This window comes from Malania oleifera, chromosome 1 (genome assembly GCF_029873635.1).
Source record: "Malania oleifera isolate guangnan ecotype guangnan chromosome 1, ASM2987363v1, whole genome shotgun sequence".
Taxonomy (NCBI): domain Eukaryota; kingdom Viridiplantae; phylum Streptophyta; class Magnoliopsida; order Santalales; family Ximeniaceae; genus Malania; species Malania oleifera.
This window is the reverse complement of record NC_080417.1, coordinates 81,186,487-81,213,019: the sequence shown is the minus strand read 5'-3', so window position 1 is coordinate 81,213,019 and position 26,533 is coordinate 81,186,487. Positions and strand designations below refer to the sequence as shown.

The 26,533-nt window shown below is 36.4% G+C and overlaps 1 protein-coding gene across 2 annotated transcripts in view; it reads left to right on the top strand.

Annotated features, from left to right (window-relative positions):
- LOC131145049 (protein SWEETIE) overlaps positions 1-26,533 on the top strand; it is a 146,930-nt gene that overhangs the window by 44,994 nt on the left and 75,403 nt on the right. For both annotated transcript variants that reach the window (XM_058094101.1, XM_058094092.1), the window contains exons 12-25: positions 1,775-1,900; positions 8,899-9,002; positions 10,717-10,849; positions 10,930-11,036; positions 16,046-16,156; positions 16,293-16,460; positions 16,681-16,767; positions 17,009-17,102; positions 21,457-21,525; positions 21,624-21,746; positions 21,838-21,906; positions 22,259-22,363; positions 22,487-22,575; positions 23,894-24,050. In XM_058094101.1, coding sequence (XP_057950084.1) covers positions 1,775-1,900; positions 8,899-9,002; positions 10,717-10,849; positions 10,930-11,036; positions 16,046-16,156; positions 16,293-16,460; positions 16,681-16,767; positions 17,009-17,102; positions 21,457-21,525; positions 21,624-21,746; positions 21,838-21,906; positions 22,259-22,363; positions 22,487-22,575; positions 23,894-24,050 — 1,542 coding nt within the window. The remainder of the gene's footprint in view (positions 1-1,774; positions 1,901-8,898; positions 9,003-10,716; positions 10,850-10,929; positions 11,037-16,045; positions 16,157-16,292; positions 16,461-16,680; positions 16,768-17,008; positions 17,103-21,456; positions 21,526-21,623; positions 21,747-21,837; positions 21,907-22,258; positions 22,364-22,486; positions 22,576-23,893; positions 24,051-26,533) is intronic.

The following is a 26,533-nucleotide window of genomic DNA, read 5'->3' as shown; positions in this document are numbered from 1 at the left end:
AGTTGGGCCTTCAATCGAGCCATGGAACCACTTCTATTGACCTTCACGGTATACACCTAGTGACAACCGACCCTAGACTTATCTGGAGGAAAAAAGTAGCAACTCCCAAGTATCACTATCTTGTAGTGCATGCATTTTTCAAATTTCAATCATTGAATTCCTCCACCCATAATGGGATAGTTCTTTAGAAATAGATTTTGGAAGAACAACATGAGACACAATACTAACAAAACAATAATATGAGGGTGGCTAGAAACAAGATTAGAGATTGGATGTTGGGTCCAACTGCGTTTGCCTTTTCTAATAGCAATAGGAGGATCAACATCTTTGGGAAATTGGATCATTTGACAAGGGAACTAATGGCGTAGAAGTGGAAGCTAGAGGTGGCTCTCCTCCCTTTAGTCACCATGTGTATATCATAAATTGGGACGATCCAAGTGACGAGAAGGACTCAAACTGGATAAAGATGTAGGAAGATGGGGCATAGTTAATAGGTTAGGATTTGGAAAGCAAGGCAGTGGAAGGGATTCATCAAGGTTAACAGAATGCAAGGAATCAAAGTAATATGGTGTAGAATAAAAAAAGGTGACATCTGCAGAGAAAAAAATCAATGTAAAATAGGGCTATAACATTGATATTCCTTTTAGTATAGGAATATCCCAAAAAAATACATTTGATAGCACAGGGATATATGTTCCTAGAGTTTATTGATGGACAAAGGATGCACAACTGAATATATGAGGAGGAAGGGAGAACAAGGGAGCCGTAGGAAGATAAATAAATGTGAGATTTTACCACCAAGGATGGAGGATGGCATTTTATTGATGAGAGAGCAAGTAGTGAGCATGGCATGACTCCAAAAAAAATATGGGGACATTCATTTGATACATTAGGGTACAAATGACTTCAAGAATGTCTCTGCAACTCCATTTTTTGTAGAATTTGGGCACAAGATAACTAATTTATCATACCAGAATAAGTCTTATACGTGCTAAGTTGGGAGCTGCAGGTTTGCAGCCGGCGCATAGCAGTACATAGGGCACTCCGTGGCTATGAATATTTTTAGATCAGTAGATTGGCTGGTTCTGTGTGTGTCTATGTGGTTATTTTTGCAAAATATGAAGTATTTCTTTGAGTTTCTTAGAGGGCAGCAGTGCCCAGGATTTTCCAGAAACTACAGTGTTTCTGGAAGCCCCTGGACTTTGCTTCTGGTCACTGGTGATGCAAATAATCCCTCTACAGCCGCAGGTTTGAGGTTTAGGGTTTTGGTTAGGGTTTGGTTTTGGTTTGAGGTTAGGGTTTGGTTTTTTTTATTTACTTAGGGTTTAAGTCTGATCTTGCTCTGATACCATATTGAATAATTGGGTAAAATGGAAGACTAACCTCTATGAGAGGTCTCTCTCTCTATTTACAATATATGTCAAGTAGATTCCAATGACCATAATACCCTTACTCTTACATGACTCTGGCACATGCTAATAATTGTAAATGTCCAAAATAACCATTAACAGAAATAATACCACCATTTTGCAAAGATTTTAGAAGGACTTTCCACTGCTTCATAAATCTCTGAGTTCATGTCCCGAAGAGATCTTGATTGAAGAATGATCTGAAACTGGTTTTCTGCCTGTTTTTGTCATGCTAAATGGAAAGCTGCATCTATTATGTGCAATAACTAAACCATTATGCATTATAGTTGATCTAGCTGTGTTCTTCCAACCCTGTGTTTATATTTGTATTATTTTCTTCTGACACACGGTTAATTTTTTGCTAGGTACGCATTGAAGCTGCTTTGACGTTGCGCGCATTGGCTGAGGTTGATCCTACTTGTGTTGGTGGTTTAATTTCTTATGGGGTGACAACATTAAATGCTTTGAGAGAAAACATTTCATTTGAAAAGGTACAGAAAGAACAAGCATGTACTATGTTACCTGTATGATATGGAACATAGGTTATACTCTATGACCAAGTTATTTAATTTGAACTCCTGCACCTGTCTGTTAAAGCATAACCCCCCTCCTCCCTCCACTTCCTCACCCCCCACCCCTAAAAATAAAAAGAAAAAAATCCCCACTACCAATAGATGGCACTGATTTTGCATAAACTTGACCTGCTATTTGTTCTCATATTTTATTTGTTTATTTTAAAATTGTTCCCTCTACTTGACCTAACCGTTTCAAGTACGTCATTTGAACAAATCTTGTTTGCCTGATTGGTCATGGGCTCTGTGTTATAATTAATGCTTCTTTTCCTTGTTTTAGGTCTATAATTTGTATGACTAATTCATATTAGAGTCATTATTGAACTCATTCATTAAACCTATCATTCCACTATAAATTCCATGAGTGGGGTGGGGCCACATATTGGCACACTACTCTCAGGCTTAGTTTCACACTCAAGCTGTGCGTCAACTACATATGGTTTTTATATTGTCATATTGGAGCCGTTCGAAAGCCTTAAATTACAGTAATTGAGATGAATTGTAGGACAATAGCAGGCACTATCATCAGTTGTTTTACCTGCATATGCGTTTTTTCCACCTTTATGTCTCCCTCTTTGCCTTCATACATCAGCAGCATATTTTTCTCTGTAATTCAGTATATTGTTTCTCTCCATTTTGTTCATAATGGAACACCGTATGTTCATGCCTTTTACATTTACGGAAGCCTAGTTGTTGTCCATATATATAGTAATCATTTTTGCTTTATTGTTTGATGTTTTGTTTCTTATACAACAACAACAACAACCAAGCCTTAGGTTCCACTAGTTAGGGTTGGCTACATGAACCTGTTTCTACCAATTTACATGATCTTGGGCTAGACACTCTGACAATTTGGGGTTTGTTAAATCTGAGGTCAACCATAATCCCTTCTATTACCACTAACATTAACTAGAGCACTCCTCATCAGTGCATTATTCTGTTTGGCCTCTATTGCAGGTGCCCCCCTTCCTCATCTTCTCTTCTGCTAGTTCTGTGCCTAACTTACTGCAAATGTGTGCATTCCTTAATTTTATCTTTCTGCATTATACCACTCAACTAGCTTAGCATTCTCATTTTTGACAATTTTTACTTTTGGACTATGTTGTTTCTTACTTGCCCAACATTTTGATCTATATCGCATAGTTGGCTTCCACAAGTGTGTTCATTCCTTAATTTTATCTTTTGCATTACACTACTTATCTAGTTTAGTATTCCCATTTCAACAATTTTTACTTTTGGATATGTTGTTTCTTGCTTGCCCAACATTTTGATCTATATCATGTAGCTAGTCTTGTAATTGTCATATACATAGTAGTCAAAGGCCAAAGGCGCACTGAGCTGCAAATGGTACTTGGAGCCTAGGTGTGAGGCATGAGGCAAAGGCCCCACAACTGCTCTGGATCAGAGATGAAAGCTCTCGTGAAAACGATGGTAGGGCTCTCTTGCTGGTTCAAAGGCTCTGGCGAAGACAAAGGGGCTCTGGGTTTCTCACTAGGGCTCGAAGTAGAAAAAACAAAAGGAGAATTTTTACCTAAAAGGTAAAAAAATAAGGGTAAAGGCCAGAAACATTGAGGTGCGTCTCATTCCATTAGCCTCACTGCGCCATGCTGATCATCTTGCCTCAGGCCTGTTGAGGCACCAACTCCATCGCCTGTTTGCGCCTCATGCTGAGGTGCACCTCAGACGTGCTTTTGACTACTGTGGTTATATAAAATCTTCCTTTTGATTTTAAGGGTATTCTAAGATCACACAACATGCCCAGAGCACTTCTCCATTTTACCCAAATTAACTTTTAGCATTATATGTTGCACGTTCTTCAATTTATCCTTCAGCTTTCATAATAGATCGAAGGTATTGAAATCTACTACTGCTGTTAATATCTTGACCATCAAGTTTAATCTTTTCACCAATATTCCTCCTGTCAGGCTGACATGACTAAAGTTAATTTCATATGCTCTGTCATATTTCTATTTATCTTCAAATCTTCAAACACTAAAGCTTTTGTCCATAATACTTAGATTCTGATTTGCTGAAGGTTTTCACTAATTTATATGGGAACAAGTGAAAAGCCCCACGCTATTCGGCGGGGTACCTTAAAATTTACGATAATACCAAGGAAATCAATTGTTTGGATTAGTTGGCACAGTTAAGGAAAAGTATAATATCCAAATAAACTATAAGAAGATAAATAGTACATAATACTCGAGCTTAACTTGACATATTATACAACTTGAGTCGTGATATTCGCAATATACAATATAAAAGTTTGATGTAATATTCATTAATTTTTCCATTAACTTTATAACTTTTGGCTTTAAATGTAGCATTATATGAGACATTTAGACAATTTTACCTAAGCATAGTTGTTCTATTTAATGGAACAACAACCATAAATACATTTCATTGCAGAACTAAGGTGGTGTTTAGGATTATAAATTTGTACGAAGTATAAAATTGCATTGACTTTATTCCCACACAAATTCAAACTTAAAGTATGACTTACATGTTTCCAAAGTAAGATAAAGGTTTTGTACAAAACTCCAAACTTCAAGAGATGTAATGAAATATTAAGACTAGGTATGGTTCAGTTAACCGGACCATATCCCTTGAACTATCCCTTGAACTATAAATTCTAAGGTCGTTATCAATAAATATTTTTTTTTTCAAATTCATACAAAAATCTAGTCATTAAATATTTTTAGTTTCAAACAATAATATAAATAAATATTGACGACTTGAAAATCGTAAAGTCTCTATCAATTACAATTTTTTTCTATTGTAGTCAACATTGAAAAAGGGGGCTGCCCGATGCACAAGGTTCCTGCACATGCGTAGTCCAGGTAAGGGGCCGACCACTGTGCCATAGCAAGGAAGCTTACCTTGCATTTTTGCGAGAGACTATTTCCATGCCTTGAACCTGACAACGATAACTTGACTGTTGTGCCTAGGCTCCCCTTCTATTATAATCAACATGTAAGTTTTAAATTTGAATATTAAAATTCAATCATCAATAAGAAGCCATATGAATTTATAAGTTTTAAATGAGTGTTTAACATAAACTAAAAAATATCGATCCATGATTGAACATAAATGGAATCCATAATCTAAGTTTTAATACTTTAAAAATAATATCAACATGTAAGTTTTAAATTTGAACATTAAAATTCAGTCATCAATGCGAAGTCATATGAATTTTAAGTTTTTAATGAGTGTTTAACATGAACTTAAGAATATTGATCCGTGATTGAACATATGGAATCCATAATCTAAGTTCTAATACTTTAAAAATAATCCAAGCTCTAAAATGTTAAAAATAATGTATTTTAAAAATTATTCAGCATATATTATATTTGTTCTATATCGGTTTGATTTAGATATCTACGGTTATTGAATGAGCTTAATTGAGACTCAATCATTAACGGAAAGATTAAAGCTATACGTGCAAAAGGTGATTAATCACTTTTTTGGTTTTTTTTTTTTTTGGGGTATTTTTTGGGATTATTATTATTTTTTTTACCTGATTGATTTTTTGAAAGGTTAAAGTTCCCCAAAAATCAAAGCTTTTACATGGTTGATTATGTTTAACAAAATTGATTCCAATAACTTGCTGCAAATTAGGAGACCTTTGAAGGCTCTCTCTCTAGATGTTTGCATGCTTTGTTATAGGAATTTCGATATAGCATCCCATATTCTTATGCATTGTGAATTTTCTTGGAGGATTTGGAACAATTGTTTGGTATCATGGAAGAGAGTTGGGTTTGTCCTTCTTCGGTGGAAGATTTTTTAGCTCATCCATTGCAGGTTTTGGAAAAAGGAATGATAGGGTAGCATTGTGGAAGTGTGGCATATTTGTTGTCTTATGGGGTTTATGTCGGTAGATAGGGCTGTAATCAGTTTCATTCGGTTTGATATTTCCCAAAACTGATAACCAAACAAAAAATTTCAGTTTTGGAATATTAAGACCGAAACTGATCTGTAAACCATCAGCTCTACCGAAGCTCACAACCAAGTTTAGCAGTTCAGTTTGGTTATTTTTGGGTTTTGTGAAGCTTTAAACATTAAGAACTGGACTTATACGCTTCAACTAAGCATCAAGCCCGCATTAACATGACTCAACATTTTGCATACTATTGGGTTGAAGACGAGGGCTCTGATCTATCTTAAATGCAAGTACAACTTGACAACTGAGGGGTTGTTCTTTTATAATAGGATGAAGGGTCTTCTCTTCTTTCTTTGGGGTGATGTGGGACAAAGGCTCCCGTCAATACAAAAAAGCAGGTCGTCAGCTGGGCGTCCTGGGCATGTCTTCTCCGTCCTTCATTCCATTTGCCACTTTGAAAATCAGCAAAGTTGGAGGGCCTCTCCTTATTTATAGAAACCTCATCCTTTCCTTTGAGCAGTAGAACTGTATTTGCTATTGTTCCACATAAAATAAAGAAATTGCCATGTTAAAAAGTATATAGAAATTATATTTAGGAATATGTTAAAATATATAAATGTCCAAGTGTTTGTAGGTCAGTTTATAGATCAGTTTTTCGGTTTGGTTTTCTTGTAAAACTGAAATCAAAAGACCAAACTGAAATGCCTAACCGTTCGATTTATTTCTGTACACCTCTAGCTGTAGTGTGATGCACGGATATTTTCTGGGGAGAAGTTAAAATGCACACTGGTAGGGGAAAAGATTCAGTATATGCTTCTTTGTGGTGTGTCAGGTTTAGAATTTTTAGGGGTGCAACTTTCTGGATATACAAAGAGGCTGGAGGAACTTGCTGGCTGATGATTTTCTCTTTTTGTTGTTCTTAGTTCTTTCTTTTTTTGGTTTGTTCCAAATTTTTGTTGGGAGATATCTTATTCTCCCTCCTGTAATTTCTTTCCCTATTGATGAAATTTCTTTTGCTAATAAAAAAAAAGGGTGTCCCTAGGCCACAAGGCTGCCCGTTTGCGTGGGTAGGGGTTAGTCGTCAGAGTGTACGCTACCTTACCTCTGCTTTTATGCAGAGAAGCTGTTTCCTTGAACTCGAACCCATGATGAACCGGTCACAAGGGAGAAAATAATACTTACTTATATTCTACTCTACCTCTAGTTTCATCAATCAACATTATATGATGTGCAAATGACATACATCCCATGGAACAACATTTCGGATACTCCTAGTTAGTTCATGCATCCATATTGCGAAAAGTAAGGATTCAAAGTAGATGTTTGATGTATAGTTATTGTTTTTGGAAATTCCATAGATTAGTCCCAACGCTAGTCATTGCTGTATCATGCATACCCTTAATGACATCAATATGCCTATTGCATACTCCCTTTTTTCTAGCAGCCACCATACAACTTCCCTAGGTACCCTATCAAAAATTCCATGTGCTAGTACCTCTTCTTTTCCCTGAACTTGTCCAGATCTTCTCAGTAGATGTATAGCTTTTAGTTAATGACACATGCAATTGACCAAACTGATATTTTGGAACCATCATTTCTAACCTTAGTCTTTGTTCAATTACTTCTCAAAGTTTCATTGTTTGACTCACTAGTTTAATTTGATGATAGTTATCCCAAATTTGGATGTACTTTTTACTTTTTAAGTATTAAAGAGCTTTTCCTTTGTTTTCCTCACATTTTTTAATTGTTTATATTTAATGCTATGCAAATATTGTTTATTATTGAGCAAAATCTTGGTCCCTTACAATTATACAAGAAGTACAAATTTCACTGGTTGTGTCTGCAGCTTAACTTATCTTCCAACGCATCATGATCAGTAAATTTGTAATTAAAATGGACTTCCATTTCAATTCCTTTATGTACTTGTAATTTCTATAAAAAAATGTAAATTTGTAATTTAAGTATGCTAATTCATATGAAGGATTAAACTTTTGTGGTACATGTTTTATTTATGTTTATTTATTGATTTGTTTTTGCTTGAAGATATGAGCATGGTCTTAAATTTCCGCGAAATTGTCGAAATTTCCGTTGAAATTTTCGATCTCCGTCACCCTAGAAATCGAAATGGCAATCAATTTCCGTCTTGCATAATTTCAGTCGAAATCTCAACGAATCATCCGAAATTTATCGAAATCTCGAAATTTTCGCGAAACTTGATGAAATTTTAACTATACGATGAAAGTTCGTCAGAATTCAAATGAGAAATTTAGGAGTGAAGTGAAATTTCTATCTTAATATATTTTATTTATTTTATTGAAACAAAAGATTATTACAAGTGCTTTTGAAATTATATGAAAAAATAAACTTACATTAACATTTTATTTAACCATTCATGTCTATATTATCATTATTTGTACAATAAATAATATTTAAACGATTTATGAATTTCATTTGTATTAATTGAATACATATAATGTACATTATCTTACAAATATGTTTGATACACATACTATTTTGCAACTTTTCCACCTTATACAAAACATAGATGTATTTAATTTGTAATATATTAGTTCTAAAACTTATATTATTGTGTTTGTTAACCATTTCTAAAGTTTCACAAAGAATTCCATGCTTTATTACAAATTTCCGTTATTTTTTCAAATCAAAATCGAAATCGACATCGAAATTTTTGTCGAAATTTCCCCACTTTTGGAGCTTCGAAATTTGAGTCGAAATCGAAATTTAAGACCTTGGATATGAGCTTGGAACGTAAATGAATTTGTCAAGATTTGTAACTGAGATAATGTAATGGATGGTTGTATTGGTGATTCTTGGGCCATAAAGTGCGCATGTGAGTTGGTTTTCAAGCCCCACCATCTGTTTGTTTCAAAACGATGAAGTTAGTATTTTAACTGTCTTATATGTCCAGGAATCCGTTCAGTGGATCATGGAAGGGTTAATATTGGAATGTTCTTTGCTGTAATTTTTTAAAGAGTTTATAATAATTAGTACAAATGGCTCCTGCATATTGCTATAGGGAAGCAGTTTGAAAGTTGAGCTCGATTCTTTGCATGGGCAAGCTACAGTTTTGGCAGCTTTGGTGACCATTTCGCCAAAGTTACCTCTTGGATATCCTGCTAGGTAATGCTTTCATCATATAATGCATTTAATTTTTTGAGATTCTTGCTTGTTATACCTTGTGGATGTTTCTTCAAGATTATTTGCTCATGTAATAAATAGAAGGATAAAAGGCATTGACCTCACCTGAGTTTTTGTGAAAAGAGACACCTCCCTCGAGTTTTCAAAAATTTAATAGATCTCCCTTGAGGTTTTCCAAAAAGATGTAGACCACCTTTTATATTTGGCAAAAAGACAAGTGTCACAGATGTGGAGTTCACAATGGCTGAACAGGAATCACCCTTGCCAAAATCCTCCTAAAGTGTCATCAAGTCATGCCTCTGAGGTGGCAAGAACGCCAAGTCTCCAGCCCATCTAAACCCATCTTTATCCAAGGAAAAACTCAAGTGTCTAACGTTGTGGTTAAGTCTCATGACATGATGACACTTGAACCAACTAAGGTCATCACTAAAGAACCCAGACTCAAACGATAAGGGAAATAACTCACATTCCATTAGTACTCAGTGTAACTCTCATTGCTTTAATACAATCGAGGTCTTAGATAATACCACCCAACTGTGTAGCCGATGGCTAAGAAGGTCGTGCACCCAAACCTTTGGGCCAGAGGGACTCGCGCGATCCCATTCCCAAATGAGTTGTCCGTGGGACTCCCAATCCCACACAGAAGCACAAGACACCCTTTGAGGGTGTCAGGAACCCCACCCACCTCTGAGCATGCCTAAGGATTGCTCACTTAGTATATATCAAGATATCAGGGGAGGTAGGGCCCACCCCTGGTGTATCCCCTGGAGTCATTCTCCAAAGTATTTTCAGTCACATATGAGAGTAACCACTAGGGATCTAGTGATCATACATCTTAGATTCAAGAACACCACAATCAAAAGATTCAAAACTATCTGGACCAACCACAACATCATAGAGATATAATGAAACCATCCCCATGACAATTGGACAGATGCATCCAGGTTAACTGACCATACCTCTTAGTTCACAAGCACAAATCAAAACCATGGGTTAGGGTCGTACAACAAGCATTTTGAGAGTTATAAGTGTCCAAACTCTGGTGTAGTGGATTTGAGCCATCATCTCAACCTGAGCTTAGATGAACAAGTTCTATCTGACTTGGCCTAAATGTTTTTATGGCTAGCAATAAATTTACTAATTCCATCTTCTCTTGATTCCAGATGTTGACTGTTGTGAGTTAGAAATATTCTATAAGTGGATCTGGATCTATTTGGTTGTAGATTAAAAAAAGTATCTTTTTTTTTTTTCTTTTTTTTTTTTTATAGAAAAATAAATTTTATTAATAAGAAGAAGAAAAAGATAAAAGGAAAGGAGAACTAGTCCTGAATAAGGAAAATGAAAGGGAAAACTACATCATCTAAATGAAGCCCTCCAGTCTCTGATGACATTTTGAAAGCAGAATCCTTAAAATAGCCTGTACCATAAGATTTTGATTTCTTCTTGTCTTCAACTTTTATTGCACTTCTTATATTACATGTTTCTGTTCAATTCCCACCTGCACAGTGCCGTACACGCCAAAAAATAGCCTTCCATGTACACACTAATATATCACGTATTACATAGCAGTTCACATCCCTGGGGTCATCATCCTGGATAGCATGTAATGACCTCATTGATTGTTATGCATGTGACTTGGTTTTCTCTGGTGCTGTGGCACTTAGAGTGGGAACATTCATTGTGTTGCTGTTTTCAGATTGCCCAGATTAGTTCTTGAAGTCTCAAAGAGAATGCTGACAGAATGCAGTCGGAACCCTGCTGCTGCCACAGTTGAAAAAGAAGCTGGGTGGTTGCTTTTGGCATCACTGTTAGCATCCATGCCAAAGGAGGTTCTGGCATCTCTTAGCCCTCATTTTTGCATACATTACTACATTTTGGCTTATTAATGTAATATTTTTGATACATGCAGGAGCTTGAAGATCAGGTTTTTGATATTCTTTCACTGTGGGCTTCTTTGTTCAGCGGAAATCCTGAATATCAACTCAATGATATTGGAGACCTTAATTCTGGAATATGGTAAGATGATTCATCAGCATGTCCTGTATTCTTTGCTAAAAAATTGTGTTATGCTTCAATTCTTGCTCTGAAAACTGGTTGCTGTACTTAAGATTTGGTCGCTTTAATGACTTGTGGATTTCTCGCACAATGTTTCACATGGGGACTAAGGGGTCGTTTGATAATTAAGCATTAAGTGCTGAATACTGAATGCAGTTCTAAATCTGTGAATTAGGTTCTGAATATAACTAGGACAAGCCTTTGAATCTGAATGCTGAATTGTTTCAGTCATTAGGTAACTAACTTCTGAATATGCGGCTTTCTTGTTTTAATTGTTATAATTGTCGAGGGCAAAAATGTTCCTTAAAAATATTAAAACATTTTCAAAAATCTTAGTTTTTTATTATAGCTAAAATAATGTCTCAAATATAAAATATAAAAATAATTTTCTTTAAGAATATTTTCTTTTAGTACAAATGTCATAGAAAGTAAAAAATAATATTCAGTAGTAAATAAATAGACTTAAAATTAGACCCACCAGTTATAATGAATAACATACCATCTACCATAATAAATAATATTTTCCTTTTATGCAAATGTTAACATGCTTATATTCTTAAAAAAGTTTTGCTTGTATACATGTATATATATATATCCATTTGGATGACTTTGCATCTTAAACTGACAAAATTCATTTGGAACATAATCATAGCAGTCCAATAAAAAGAAAAAAAATAGAATAACCATGACACCTGGGAGATGTCCGATTCATGGTTCCTTTCTTACAAATAACTTCTTCAATTCCTTTGCACAATTTACAATCTGTAAGTACCTCAGCTATCTTCTTACTATACATAGAAAAAAACACAAATCTGCAAAGGAGCTTTTGTTAATGGATTTCACTACTGAGGGGAATCAGGCCCATGTGACTACTTCACGTGATTACCCCTTGGTTCATCCAATGGCATAGTCATCAGCATTATCAACAGAAAAGTTGAAATCCCAGAGAGCGAGAATGAGTAAGGAATTTCAGTTGACAGAGCTCGACCTCTGCACCTGCATGTCGAACTCCAGTGATTTCCTGATGTTCTTTGTCATCTTTGACAAACAACTCCTGCTTTGGCTTTGGATGCCAGGATTTGAGTTCCATATGTATTTCATGGCGAGTTCCATGCCACTGCTGTGCTTGCAAATAGAGTGATCGAGGAGCTGTGTACTTATGTGTGGAGTTTGAGAGAAGAGAGGAATGTGGCGAATACTTGGTGCTGATCGAATGAGCAAAGGGGCCAATCCTAATTTGGTCAGAGGGCAGTACCCATTCAAAGCCCAAACAAATATACTGTTCACTTAATATTTAGACTGTTAAGAACCCAGCCTCTATTTTAAGGCTTTTAAGTCTAAACAAACAGCCAGTAAGACTTTTTCCGTTTTGATAATGTAAGCTTATTCAGAAAATAACATTTGAACGGCTGAAGTAGACCCCCTCATCAGATCTTCTTCCCTGAAAATCTGGAACCTTATCCTGGTTTCTTGCAAAAAAATCACAACTGCTGTTCTAAAGTGATGCCTAATTGGAACAATTCAAGCCCTTTGCCAGAGGTTGGGAAAGGACTTTGGCACACATCCTTTTTGACAGTTGCTGAAGCACGCTGCAAATAGTATTTGAGCCACAATCACAACAATGCAATCCAATCTCTTCTCTACTCTTGGGACCTCACTTACTGGATTTCTTCTTCTATACTGTAAGGAACTCCGACCACTCTGTTGCCGTTTCATGTTCTAGAACTTGAATGGAGCAACTCTGATCTTTCTCTCAAACTCTCTCTAGGGATAAGATTTGTCTCCCTCTTAGCAGTCTCAAGCAAATAAATCCATCTGTACCCCTCATTAGCAAACCCCATGAAGGCTTGAACCTTTATCTAGCCATAGGGACCAGACTGAAACACGATCACCTGTAATAGGAACCATTGAGGTAAGAGTGTCGTAAGCATCAAGGATTACATTAAGATCATTGACAATTTGCCCACTAGGCTAGCTGGAAACAACAGCAATCCACTGCACTATGCAAATCTGAATCGGTGTAGCTGTATCTTTGAAGGCTCTCTTATATTTCTTTCTTTCCAAGCACACCACAATATGGTGAGAGGGATGACATTCAAAGCCTTTTGCTTCTCCTTGGTGGCTCTGATGCCTTTCCAAGCCCAAATTTCCCCTCCAACGGAAGTTGCAGTAGCCCACTTATATCCAGTCAAGGGTAGAACCATATTTCACAAGTTCCTTGTCCAGGGGCAGTGGAGAAAAATGTGGTTTACTGATTCTGCATCATCCATACAAAGAAAACATCTATTTGTGACTGTAAGCCCCCTTTCTGCAGATTGTCAAGGGTTAAGATATTTCCATGTGTGGATTCTCAGACAAAAAAGACAACCTTTAAGGGGGCTGCTGTCCTCCAAATATGAATCCAAGGGGAGTTGTTGCAATTTGCTCCCATCAAGGAGAGCTTCTTTTTTAGAAAGATTTTATAGTGAAAAAACCATTTTTGTCAAAAGCCCATTCTGGTTCATTGGGGATGTTTTGGTAACGAAAATTATAGAGATTTCTGTAAAAGTCAAAAAGAGTGCATGAAGTTCCCAATATGCCACATTCCTAGTAAAAGGAACATTCCAGAAAATTCCTTGATCAGTGATTTGGAGATGGTGTGACTGATAAGGGCATTTTTGTCACAAGACAAGCTGTAGATGGAAGGAAAGACAGATCTAAGATTATTGTTCTCATGCCACACATCCTGCCAGAGGTAAACATTGACCCCATTTCCCACTGGAAATCTTTGAAATTGGAAAAAAACAGATCATCCCATCCATTGCTGATGAGTTTCCAAACTCCCACTCCATAGGGTTCCCTACTATTGTGTGTTATCCAACCCTTATCCTCAAGTTGGAATAAGATCACTTTTAACAAGGTTGACTTTCAAGCTTGAGACAACCTCAAGCCCTAAAAAAATGCATCGAAGGTTGAGGATATATGAAGGGGATCATATTTACGAAAAAAATAAAAAAATGATAGTATCATCTGTGAAAAGGAGACAAGAAACTTCTGTTAGCCTTCCATTTTTGCCCTCCTTGAGACCTCTAAAGAGCCCTCATTCAGTAGCTTTCATCAGCATGAGGCTTAGCACCAGTGTCGGAGCCAAAACCTTGTTGTAGTGGGGGGCAACAATTTGCACTCCATGAAAAAAAATTAAAATTATTTATTATAAAAAATTGCTAGAACATTGATTTAAACATAATATTTAAGTAATGAAAATAAATAAATGTCATATTAAATATTGGCACTACATAATGTCATATTTTTTGAATTTTTAAAAAAAAAATTTTTTTTAATGGTTTGATTTATAGAAGATAGCTATCCCTATTATTATGGAAACAAATCTCTTGTTGAGATTAGATGTTTCATTAATGTATAAAAAGAGCCTACCATGTGCATAGAGAGGGGCAGTTTTCTGTTTTAAGCTATGTACACTGCCATACATATACATGGCTGCACAATAGAATATTAAAATATCATAACTATTAGAAAATATTTTTCAGTTAGAGTACAAGCCTTCCAAATGGAGCAGTACACTGACTTTGCTGCTGCCTTCACAGCCTCTGCAGGGGCAGAGGCTAGGGGCTTTTCTTCCTCTGTACTTGAGGGTAGTTGGGGTATGGTAGGAGCAATATAAAAATTTTAGTGGGGAAAAATTTTATTTTCCATATAAAATATTCATATTTTTGAGATTGAGTGGGGGCATTTGCCCACACTCTATCCTATGTAGCTCTGCCCTTGCTTAGCACCTCCGTAACCAAAATAAACAGAATATGGGAACAAGGGATCTCCTTGTCTCAAGCCTTTCGAGGAGCGAAGAAATCAGTAAGGGCTGCAATTTATGAGCACTGAGAAGCTTGGAGTTTTGATGCATCAAACAATACAACTACACCAAAGCTCCCCAAAGCACATTTTCCTGAGGAGATAAAGAAGGAAGTTCCAGTTGACATGCTCAAATGCTTTCTCCATATCCAGTTTGCACACTACTCCCCTTTTTCCCTCCTTCCGATAAGCATCCACCACATTATTAGCAATAAGGTCAGCATCCATAATCTGCCTTCCAGCCACAAAAGCATGCTGATACTGACCAATGATTTCTGGTATTGTTTTTTTGATCTTCTTGGCTAGGACTTCGGCAATGATTTCATAAATGCTCCCCACCAAGCTAATAGGGCTGAAATCCTTGATGTTAACAGCCTCAACTTTCTTTGGAACAAGAGTGACAAAGGTGGTATTGATGCAAATGACAAATTTCTCTTTACTAATAAAAAAATAGAAGAAATTCCTTACTATCAAAGACCACTAAAGAACTACATTTTCCTGCATACTTGGAAATACATTCTGGATCATACTCCTATCTATACGAATTAAACCCATTCCTGTTAGCTTAAAGAATGGTGATAACCCATCCTAGACCCCTTTGATAAGCTCTTGTGTAATTGTTCACCTCAATATGTCTTCCTCAGCAGTTCAATTTTTCCTTGAAGTGTACTTTATCTTTCCATATTTTCAACCTCTATGCAATCCTATTGACCACGAGCATAAAAAGGTTGTTAGACTGTCTGTACTCAAAGCCAATCACGGTCATTGCATTCTTTCACACAAAAGCAACATGCAGCTTCTTAAAGCCAAGCATTCTTGCATGAAATGTGATTCTACAGTTTAATCATCTCTGTCCTGATGAGGCTTCAAGTGTTGGTGCTATGACAAAGTTCTTCTTGATAACTTTGGTTGAGAAATTATTTGCACTGTCCCAATGAATGAATGTAACACCTGTTGCACACAGCCCCCATGCGACTGGGGGTCATCTGTAATTTCTTGAAACTCAAATTACTCATTTTTCTTTGTAGGCACTGAGTCTAATGTCAGTGGATTGATATGTTTAAATATGGTTGAAACTGCTTTGTTATTAAGCTTCATCTTTAATTTCCTCCCTTCTCCTGTAGTGTGTGGTCTGCTGCAATTGATGCACTTGCGGCATTTGTGAGATGCTTTGTTTTGCCTGACACTGCGAGCTATGGGATTTTACTGCAACCAGTGGTAGTATACCTTAGCAGGTATGATTGATATATAGAAAGCTTCTTTTGTATCGTTCAATCTGGTTTTCATTCTTGGCTTATGATTTGTTTGACTTCTGTATTCAGGGTTCTGTTCAGTGACAGTCATAAATTTTTAATGTATAAATGAGTGCAGGGCTTTATCCTATATATCATTTGTAGCACTCAAAGAACTGCCTAATGTGAAGCCTGCAATGGATGTCTTTATCATCAGAACGTTAGTAGCTTATCAGTCCCTTTCTGATCCAATGGCATACAAAACTGATCACCCCCAGATTATTAAACTATGCACTACTCCCTTCAGGTAATGATTAGCCATACGTAATTTTTGATATTTTCTTTCCTTTGTTTTGTAAGTTTTTAAAATTACTCTTATTATCCTGAGGATCAATATGTTTTAAATATCTCACTTTTATTTGACTACTCAAATTTTCTGAAATAAGATTTTTTGTTAGAACTCTCCCCTCTTTCTTTCACTACAACCAACTTGTTTGATTTTCATTAGTTTTGGTATTAATTAACAGGGATGCATCTGGATGTGAGGAAAGCTCTTGTTTGAGGTTGCTGTTAGATAAGAGAGATGCATGGTTGGGTCCATGGATTCCTGGAAGGTGCTTGGCTTTCAATCCTCTTTTATTTTATTTTATTTTTTTTTTGATTTTTAAGATATTTAGCAGTCTTGTAGTTTGTTGTTAGACTTCTAGCAAATGTCTATAAATGTTTGGTCTATGTTGCATTAGGCATCTTGATTAAATTATGCAAGTTCATTCCCCAAAATGTGTTCCAACAAAATTTTCATTTTATTCCCCTGAAGAATAAATGATTGTATGCTTCTTCGTTCTGCTTATTCAGGGACTGGTTTGAAGATGAACTTCGTGCTTTTCAAGGTGGAAAGGATGGCCTTATGCATTGTGTATGGGATGGTGAACTTGCTACTTTTCCTCAGGTAGGAATGTTTCTGGTTGAGACTGTTGAGAGGCAACCAAATGCAGAATAATCATCACTCGTATGGTTTAAAAAAAATGTCCAAATAATAAATATTCCTTCTGTTAGATTAAGGAATTGGAAAAAAAAAAGCGAAGAAATGAACATGAATAAAGAGAAGCATTTGAGAAAAAAGGATGAAAATTCTGTTATTGTGCTTGATATCTTCTATGGATTTTTTTGTCCTGGGTTTGTTGTAGAGAGGATTCTCCATATGGGACAAGTTGTTTAATCTACCTGTGTAGCACTGTTAGGCTTGGGTGATCCCATTCTATTTCTATGCTGTTTTGCATTGAAAGTTTCAAAACAATATTAATACAAGTGAAATTAGGAGATAAAAGAATAAGGAAAGAAACCAGGAAGGCATGTTATAACAGTTCTATAGACTACAAGCAACAACAAAAAGCTTTTAAATTTTACTAGGTCAGTGAATTACTTGGATCCTCTTTTGCCATTCTGTACAATTGAGGGCAAATCTGTCTTCTATTACTAATAGAAAGAGGATTCCCCATTCTACAGTTAGTTTTGGCCTGGTATTTTTAATTCCTGAAGTACCATGTAACAGGATCACATCTGCTCTTTTATTATTAAAAAAGAAACAGAGGAGGATACTATGTTAAAAATAAGAGTATAATTATACTATAAGCTAATAAGTTTGAAATTTTGGGGCTGTGGAGAAACTTTCATTCTCTATGGCTAGTCCTTAAGAGATTGGAGTGGTATCAAATCCTTACTATCTCAGTCTAAGTTATTGTATATCTACCCCTTCCCCTTCCACTAACAATAAATTTTAATCACCCTTTTATCTTTCTATAGCTAGCTTACAACAGATATGACATTTTATGTTCTAGAATTACACAATTCATCCATCCTAGTATTCTCATTTCTGCAATGTTTATCCTTTGGATAAGTTTTTTTTCAGTTGTCTAACATTCTGATCATATGGCATTGCTGGCCTTATAGCCATTGTACAGAACTTTCCTTTTTTAATTTCAAGATTAGTCTATGATTACACAACATGCCTGGAGCACTTCTCGGCTTTAGCCTGCATGATAGATCCTAGGTTCTTATACTCGCACCACGCATTTCTTGATCCTCATGTTTAAAATTCTCTACTATTCCTTCTAGAATGACTGAAATTGCATTTCAGGCATAGTCTTGCATATGCTTATTTTCTAAATGTCATCTCCATAATTCATACTTAGATGCTTTCATACCTTTTGATCAATCAAGATATCATTTGCAAATGACATACACCATGGTACCTCATCTTTTGATATGTCAAGAAATTTTATCCATAGCTAAAGCTAAAGATAAGGACTCAAGGCAGAATCTTATGTATGCCTATTGTGATTGAATATTCTCTTGAGCTCTCCCCATGTAGTTCTAATATTATTTATTGTCCCATTGTACATGTCCTTAACAACCTGTATATACCTACAAACTTTCCTCTTTTTGTTTTTCCTTTCTGAACCACCGTAAAACTTATCTAGATAGTAGGTACTCAATTATAGGCATTCTCTTGGTCAATAAAAACCATGTGACCTGTTAATGATCAATGCTGAGACATCAAGTATTAATATTGGTAATGATGATCTTATTGTGGAATTGTCCAATAATTTTTGTTATGAAATGGTTAAGATTACTTGAGTGGTGCAGGAGTTGCATTCAGATGGAGGGCATAATGAGAAAGGTCTTGGCAATGGGTCATGCCCAAGGTGGTGGATATTATTGGGGAAATCAAGGGTGGAAATGATTGTAAAAGGCAGTGGATTTGAAGGTGTGTATAAGCATTGCTTCTTAGCAATTTTATGAACTCAAAAATGCAGGGAGGAAAATTTTAAAAATAGATGATGCTGGAAAGTTTATGTTGGGGAAGTCTCATAATTGTTCTAAATCTGATTTAGATAAAGGAGGAAATAACTTTCAGCAGGAAAAGAAACAGTGGAATATTTTGGAAGAGGATAGTCAATGTGGTAGTGATTTTTCTTGTGATGTCTTTTGTTGGATGAGTTTGGCGAAAATTTGGATTACATTTCTGTCTTCCAAAGCTCTTGGGAATATTACTTACGTGCTTCCTTCTCCACTTAAAGTTTTGGAGGATGTCTCTGTCTTTGAAAAGGGGCTTTGGACGTAGACTTAGCTGTTATTAATCAATGTAGGAATGTGTTACTCTGGTGGAGGACGTTAGTTAGCAAGAAGTTGGTGCTAAAAAAAATTCTGGATGATATGGGAATCTGGCTGGTTGATCCTTAAAGGAATTAAGTTCGTTTGGATGGAGCTAAAAGGGAATCAACGTAAGGTTAGTGGAACTAGCAAGTTCCTAGTGCTCCATCAATTATGAAGGGAAGGGCTTTAATAGGGTTATCGTAATTTGGGATTTTTTGTTTTTGGTTTATTTTATTTCATTTTTTTGGTTCTCTCTCTCTCTCTTCTCATTTTTTGTGTTATCATTTGTCCTCTTCTAGATTAAAATTCTCTCCTGTCTCTCTTAATATTTTTCTTTTGCAATCAAAAAATAAAAACCTAGGTCAAAATTTTTTTAACATGCATATAGCCTCGGTGGTTGATCTGTTGGGCAAAAGAATTGGGACGTGTTTCTTAAGTTCTTTATACTGAAAACCCACAAATGAAATAGAACTTAAGCATCAAATTGAGCGAATCCATGCACACCTCAAAAGTATAGCTGTTGGCTGAAATAAACCAAGATATTTTTCAAGTATAAAATTTGAAAATTCCGTTCAGAATCAAAGCTTCAAAAGATTAATTGGGTAAATGATTAGAAATTAAAGGCAGGGATAAATTTCTTAAAAATATATTTTAAGGCCTTAGCCAAACTTTGGTCAAATATAGAGGTTCTAGACTTGGGCAAATTATCAGTCCTTTATAGTCTAGTTGGATCTGAAAATTTTCTTAGTGCTTCTAAGTTATGACATTAAGTCCAAGGGAAGAAATTTTATTTCAAAATCTCAACATGTTTTTGGGATTCATAGACTCCATCCCAACACTCACAAACTTGCAGCCACACCAATGTCAAACAAGAAGAACAATCAAAACTAATCAAGACAATCACAAACTATGTGAAGCACCGACACAACCACGGACGAGGTGAACGACTTACCAACTAATATAGCACTGCCACAGCCTTACAACTTAACTTATGAACACTGCCACTGCCCCAAGAAACTCACAAAGAAGCCTTTATGAACACAGAACAACAACTACCAGATTACCATGAGTGCATGGTCGAAAAAGGTTGGATCTTTGAGCAAAAAGCATGCCCTACAGCTTGATAATATAGTGTGGAGAAGGAATCAGAACATGGCAGAGGGGGAAAAAAAAAAAGAAAAAGGTGGCCAGAAACTCTCGCATGCACCAGCGCATGGGGTTGGCATTTCTGGCCTTTGGCTGGCATGTGGGATACTTGCCGGTGATGGGGTTTTATGGGGGTAGGCTTCAGAGGGTTCGGTTTTTGGTTGTATGGTTGGTTTTGTGAAATATTGAAGGGTGGAGGTGGGTCTGAGAAGGGCAGCAACGGGAAGGTTTTTTCTGGCGACGGCTGAGTATGATAGGGTTTAGGTTGGATCACACTCTGATACCATGTTGATATTTTGATTAAATGAATGACCTAACGTGAAGATAGGTCTCACCCTCTATTTATAATACAAATCAAATACATTCTAATGACAATAATACTGTTACTAACTCTCACTAATTAACATACTAACACACTTAATAATAATACTAAAAGACCTAAATAACCTCTAATAATAATTAATTCTATATTAATAACTTAATTGTCAATGAATGCTTTAGTGACTATTATGCATTGAAAACTAGATTTGTGCCTCACTAGAGAGTAGTTTGGTAGAGTTGACTAGTGTCATTTATATTAATATTTGTAACAGTTTGTTTGCAGATACAAAAATTATTATCTAAGCATTTTGTATATGTGTTTAAGTGTACCTTGTTTTCCCAAGGTGCATGCCTGTGCTCTGCAGAGTGTTCTTGGGCCCAAGTTACTGCTTGACTTTCTGCCTTGTTGCATCTTGCATCTGTAGCAACTATGCCTCCAGTTAATTTTGATATTTGGTACCAGGGGTCTTTCTTTTTTGCTTTTGCCCCTGTTGATACTATATTCCATTCAAAGTTTATTCTATCCCTAAGGCTTGAATATATGCATATAAGCTTCTTTTTTGTTCTCCTTTTCAGTTTGAGCCATATTGATTTCTGTTTTCCAGTTCCTCTATCCAAATTGTGAAAGTTTTTATTTGTTTCACTCAACTCCAATGCTAATTTTGACTCTGTTCATGAAGCCGGAGACCATAAGCAAGATGGTGGTGAACCAGATGCTTCTCTGTTTCGGAATAATGTTTGCGTCACAAGTAAGTGATTGTTATTTGTGGCCAGCGTTTTTCTTTCTTGTTTATACTAGTTGAAGTGGATTTCTAATTTTTGATCACTTGGGAGTTACACATTCCAGGATAGTGGTGGGATGCTTTCACTTCTTGGCATAGTTGAACAATGTCTAAAAGCTGGAAAAAAACAACCATGGCATTCAGCCTGCATAACCAGTATATGTGTGGGATTAGTAGCTGGATTAAAGGTGCTTTCTTGTACTTAATGCATTTTCTTAGAATTGACCGTTTGGTGTTACGCTATTTGGAGTTTGTCCCTGATTTCATTTTGTTCTGCAGTATTTTCTTGGTCTACGTCCCCGAACCCTAGGATTGGACATACTAAATTCAGCTCAGGCTATATTTCTGGTAACAGTATTCCTCTGTGCTTAGTGATGCTAAATTTTTTATTAAAATTTTAACTGTTTTTTATCCACTGGCAGATGGCATCAGCAGTGCATTTAAAATATAATATGTAGGACCATAATAAATTATTTGATTTGTTATACCGTTGGGGTGGTAAGTGTTGAAATATTATTTTAGGGCCTCAAGTTCAACTATTTAGTAGGTACAGAGGGTGTGGCTGTGAAGCCTCTAATATATAATTTTTATTTTATGCTTACGAGCAGTTTTAGTTAATTAGATTCTTATCCTGAAATTTACCTTTTAAAATATCATGTTATTGATCTAGATCAGCTACTATTCTGTTCCATTTTGACAGGGTATTCTTGCAGAAGGGGACATATGTGCTTCACAGCGTAGAGCATGTGCAGAAGGTCTTGGTCTTCTAGCTCGCCTTGGAAATGATATCTTTACAGCCAGAATGGTCTGTCATGAACTTCGTCAAGTATCGTTTTTCCATTTTTCTATGTGAATTTAGTTCTCTCTCTCTCTCTCTCTCTGGTTGTGTGCATTCGTGCATACCAGCCTGACTGTATATGCTGAACAGACTAGATTGCTGCTTGGTGATTTGACTGGGGCGGCTGATTCTACCTATGCTGGATCAATTGCTCTTGCACTTGGCTGCATTCATCGCAGGTAAACATCAGTTTATACTTCTTCCATTTTGTGCCCCCAAGCAAACTGGTCTTGATGGGGCTGCACAAATGTCACACACCGAACTGCAAGGAATGCATCACACACTAAACTGCAAGAAATGCAACAAGTTTAAGTGCCATCAGTATTTGAACCAGTGATCCAGGTTAATTCATTAATTAACATTTTCTCAGAAGATTTTTTTAGAATAGGTTCAGTGAGGGGTCAAGCAGTAATGACATCTCTAAACCAATGGAAGTTAATGTTTTATAATCTGCCAAATTTCAAAAAATCCATAGCAGTAATAAATCAAATGCTACAACAGTTTCAAATTTTCATATCTTGTCCATAGTATTCCAAGCTATTCTCTGAGTTATAACTCAATCAATTTAATTGGAGTCTTGTCATTCAACCTGGATCATAATTCAATCCGTAAATATTGAATGATGATGTCAAGTGTAGTGTGACAAAGAAAAGTGTTAAAAAAGGGCATTAACCAATGGCTGTCCTACTAAGTATGGTCCAGGAAAGGTTCTCTTGAAATGATCCTAAGCCTTTACCTTTCTTGCTTAGTGGCTACTCCCCAAAATTAAAGCTATGCACAAGTGTTAGATAGCTAAAAAGTTCTATCGTTTAAGCATTACACCCAGTGGCAAGTTCTATGTTGTGTGTTGCTGTTAAGCTTAAATATTTTTTAGTGCCGAGGAATAAGACAATAATTTAATCTATGCACATGCCTAATGTAGTGTATCAAAATCTATACCATAATAGGACTTGGTAAAGTCTAGTAAGATTTGCAAGGTATTCCATGGAATTCCCCAGGCTAATAGTAGTGTCTTTTTATTCAAAGCTAGTAAAACAACAATAGGAACAACAGGCAACACCAAACTGTAAGTCCTACAAGGTGGAACCGGTTACATGAATCCTTTTGCCCCATTTTACACGATCTGGGACAATATCCTCTGACTATTAATAAAACTATATTGAGAATGTTACTATATCAAGAATATTATTTTTTTAGTTCATTCTAATTTTTTGAATAAAACCTTCTTGATGTAGTTTTGTTAATAGTCATTTAGAAACTTTTTTCTGTCCATGGTCATAAAATTTATGATATTTCATGAGACAAGGAAATTCCATATGTTTCTATGTTGTTACTTTGTCAAAGCATTCATATCAGAACTTTGTCTACTCGTGGCTATGCAGAGTGCCGACTTTTATATGCTTGTGTATTTGGATATCATGCCTATTTTTGGTACTCTTCAATTGTTATTCTGTGTATAAGTTGTGGAAGATTTCATCTTATCTAGATTTGTTACAGTGCAGGAGGAATGGCACTATCAAGTTTAGTGCCTCCAACAGTAAGCTCAATTTCTTCCTTGGCCAAGAGTTCAATTGCTGGATTACAAATCTGGTCTTTACATGGACTTCTTTTGACTGTTGAAGCTGCTGGTTTGTCCTATGTATCTCATGTTCAGGTATTTGAGTTCCTAAATCATTGTAAATGTTTGGAAGAGGGATTCAATGTTGATGCCACTTGATATTAGTTAGTGTTTTTTTTTTTTTTTTCCTTCATCATTTTTTCCTTCATCATTTTTCTATCTTGCATTTGTACTGAGTGGGTGCAAATTGTACCATTTTCTAATCTTTCTGGTATTGATAGTTTTGTATGCCCAAGATGTTGAAAACAGGCATCTGCATAGACTGGGGTCATAGCCATAAGCCCAATTTAGCATGCTTTTGTTCAAAGACATACAAGATATGCCTTAATAAAACACATCCAAATATATGTTGCTTTTTATCTGGAAAGCTCTAAGGCCCCTTAACCTGTTGTAAAACATACTAGATGTGTCTTAATAAAACTAATTGCAGAAGCAGGTGATCCCTTTAACTTCATTTTCTTGGAGTCATTGTGCTGCAGTGATGTGTGGATGTTGACATATATGTGATGCTTTGGCATACATGTGGGGTTTTGGACTTGTGAACTCCTTACAACCTAGGCACAAGGACATAGATATGGATGTTTACATTTCTGAGCCAGATTTGAGCACTCATTCACATCATGTGATTGTAATGTTTTGATATTTTTCTCTTTCTTTGGTGTTTCTTTATATGGTAATTCTACTGCTACTTTCTTTTTTCTCTGGGATCTGGTGTGATGCAGTGTAAAAGTTTAGCTCCCCTGTCCTAGGAGTAAAAAAATGATTGTTCCTCACTTCAGAGGATTCCCAGCAATGACAGAGCCAAAAATATAATGCAAAGGAAAAATAATTGAAGCTGGAACTAGCACTAAATAGCTTCTAGAAGTCTCTGCAATCTGATTTCTAGCAGATGCAGATGAAATTTTGTCTTCTGACCCTGGCCTTGGCTCCATTATTCTCCAATGGTTAATTCGATTATTCCTTCTTGTGGTGTTGGGCGAATAACTTTGGGAAGTGGGATTTTCCCTCGGAGGATTTTGTCAGTCTCCCAAGCAACTTCTTCTCCCTCTCCCAATATCCTGTCGTTTGACCCCTTCTCATAGTTATCAAACCTAGCTGCTTTAGGGCATCACCAATCAATTCTTCTATATTCATTGCTAAGATCAAGAAACTTTTGCTTTCCATTAGTAACCTGGCCTCGATTGTCTAAAGCTTTTCAAACATCAAATAGAATCGCTGGATATCAGAGGACTTATATTCCACCAGAAACTCATCTTTGAAGATCCAGAGCCTCTTGTACATCATTTCTTTCCTTCGTTGGCTATCAGAAGACTTGTCTGTCCCTGAGAAACTTCTCATCATCCATTCGAAGAGATCATGAGGAGATGAAGAAGGTACAGAAGAATTACTTGACTGTCTGTAATGTCCAAACCCATTCAAATATACAGAAAACAATTCTCTTTTGAATGGATACTGTCGTTGGGAGCTCTCAGAATTTTGGAGGAAGCTGTTTCGTTGTGATCTGCTAGATAACGAGGTCCAATGGGGCAAGGAGCAGATTTTGGAGTTTTTGATGCAGAACACTAAATTTCCATGGCTAAAGCAGAAGAAATTCCCTGGGGGTTCTTTGATCATTTGATTTGTGTCAAACAAATTTGGTTGGATGGCCGTTGTTGAGAAACTGCTGTATTCAGGGGAAGATTTTTTTTGAGAATTCCAGAGGGCAGGAAGGCTCATGTTGCTGGAGTTTCTGCAAATTGCTGAAAGGGGATGGAGACATAATGTGAGGGAATAATTGAAAAATTCTGGGTCTGTTGTATGCGCTGCAGCTCTGCTGGTATAGAGCAGAGCGAGAAGGAATAAATATGGTGTATAATGGACAACCCAATGAGCCCAGCTATGCAGAGACGGTAAATAATGGAGTTGCTTACAATTGGAGATGGAGATATTCTGGCGAAACCAAGCGGAAAATCCAGAAAGGCTAGACCATGGCTTTGGAAAGGGAAAAATTGGGGGGGCGGGGGGGGGGGGGGGGTGGGAGAGATTTTTGTGCTTTAACAAAACCCAGATCTCATTTAAAATTTTAAAATTTTATTTCTAAACCAAATGGTGTGAAAATTGGGCTGAATATTTTTGAATTGGATAATCAGTTATACGTTACACATTGGGCCTGGGGGGAGCCTTATTTTGAAGCCTGCTTCCCTGCAGGGCCAAGAAAATCTAGGTGGGCTGGATCAGTGGACTTAGTTTGGGTGGAAAAGAAAAGTCCAGTACTTATAAGAACTCAGGAATTAATGAGGGACTTTGCTTACTGGTGTGGGAATGGAGGTGTTGTACCCAGGCGAGAAGGAGCATAATGGCATGCTGAAGACTCAAAGGAAGGCTGAGGATGAAACTGCGAAGATGGAAATTTGCAACAGTTTGCCCTGTTTGGGTAACTTACGAAAAGCAGAGTCAGCCAGAATGGAAAATCTGTTAACGTGTCTAAGACAGCAGTGATTTAAACATGGGATGCAGAGATGCCAGAGAGCTTTGAGGCG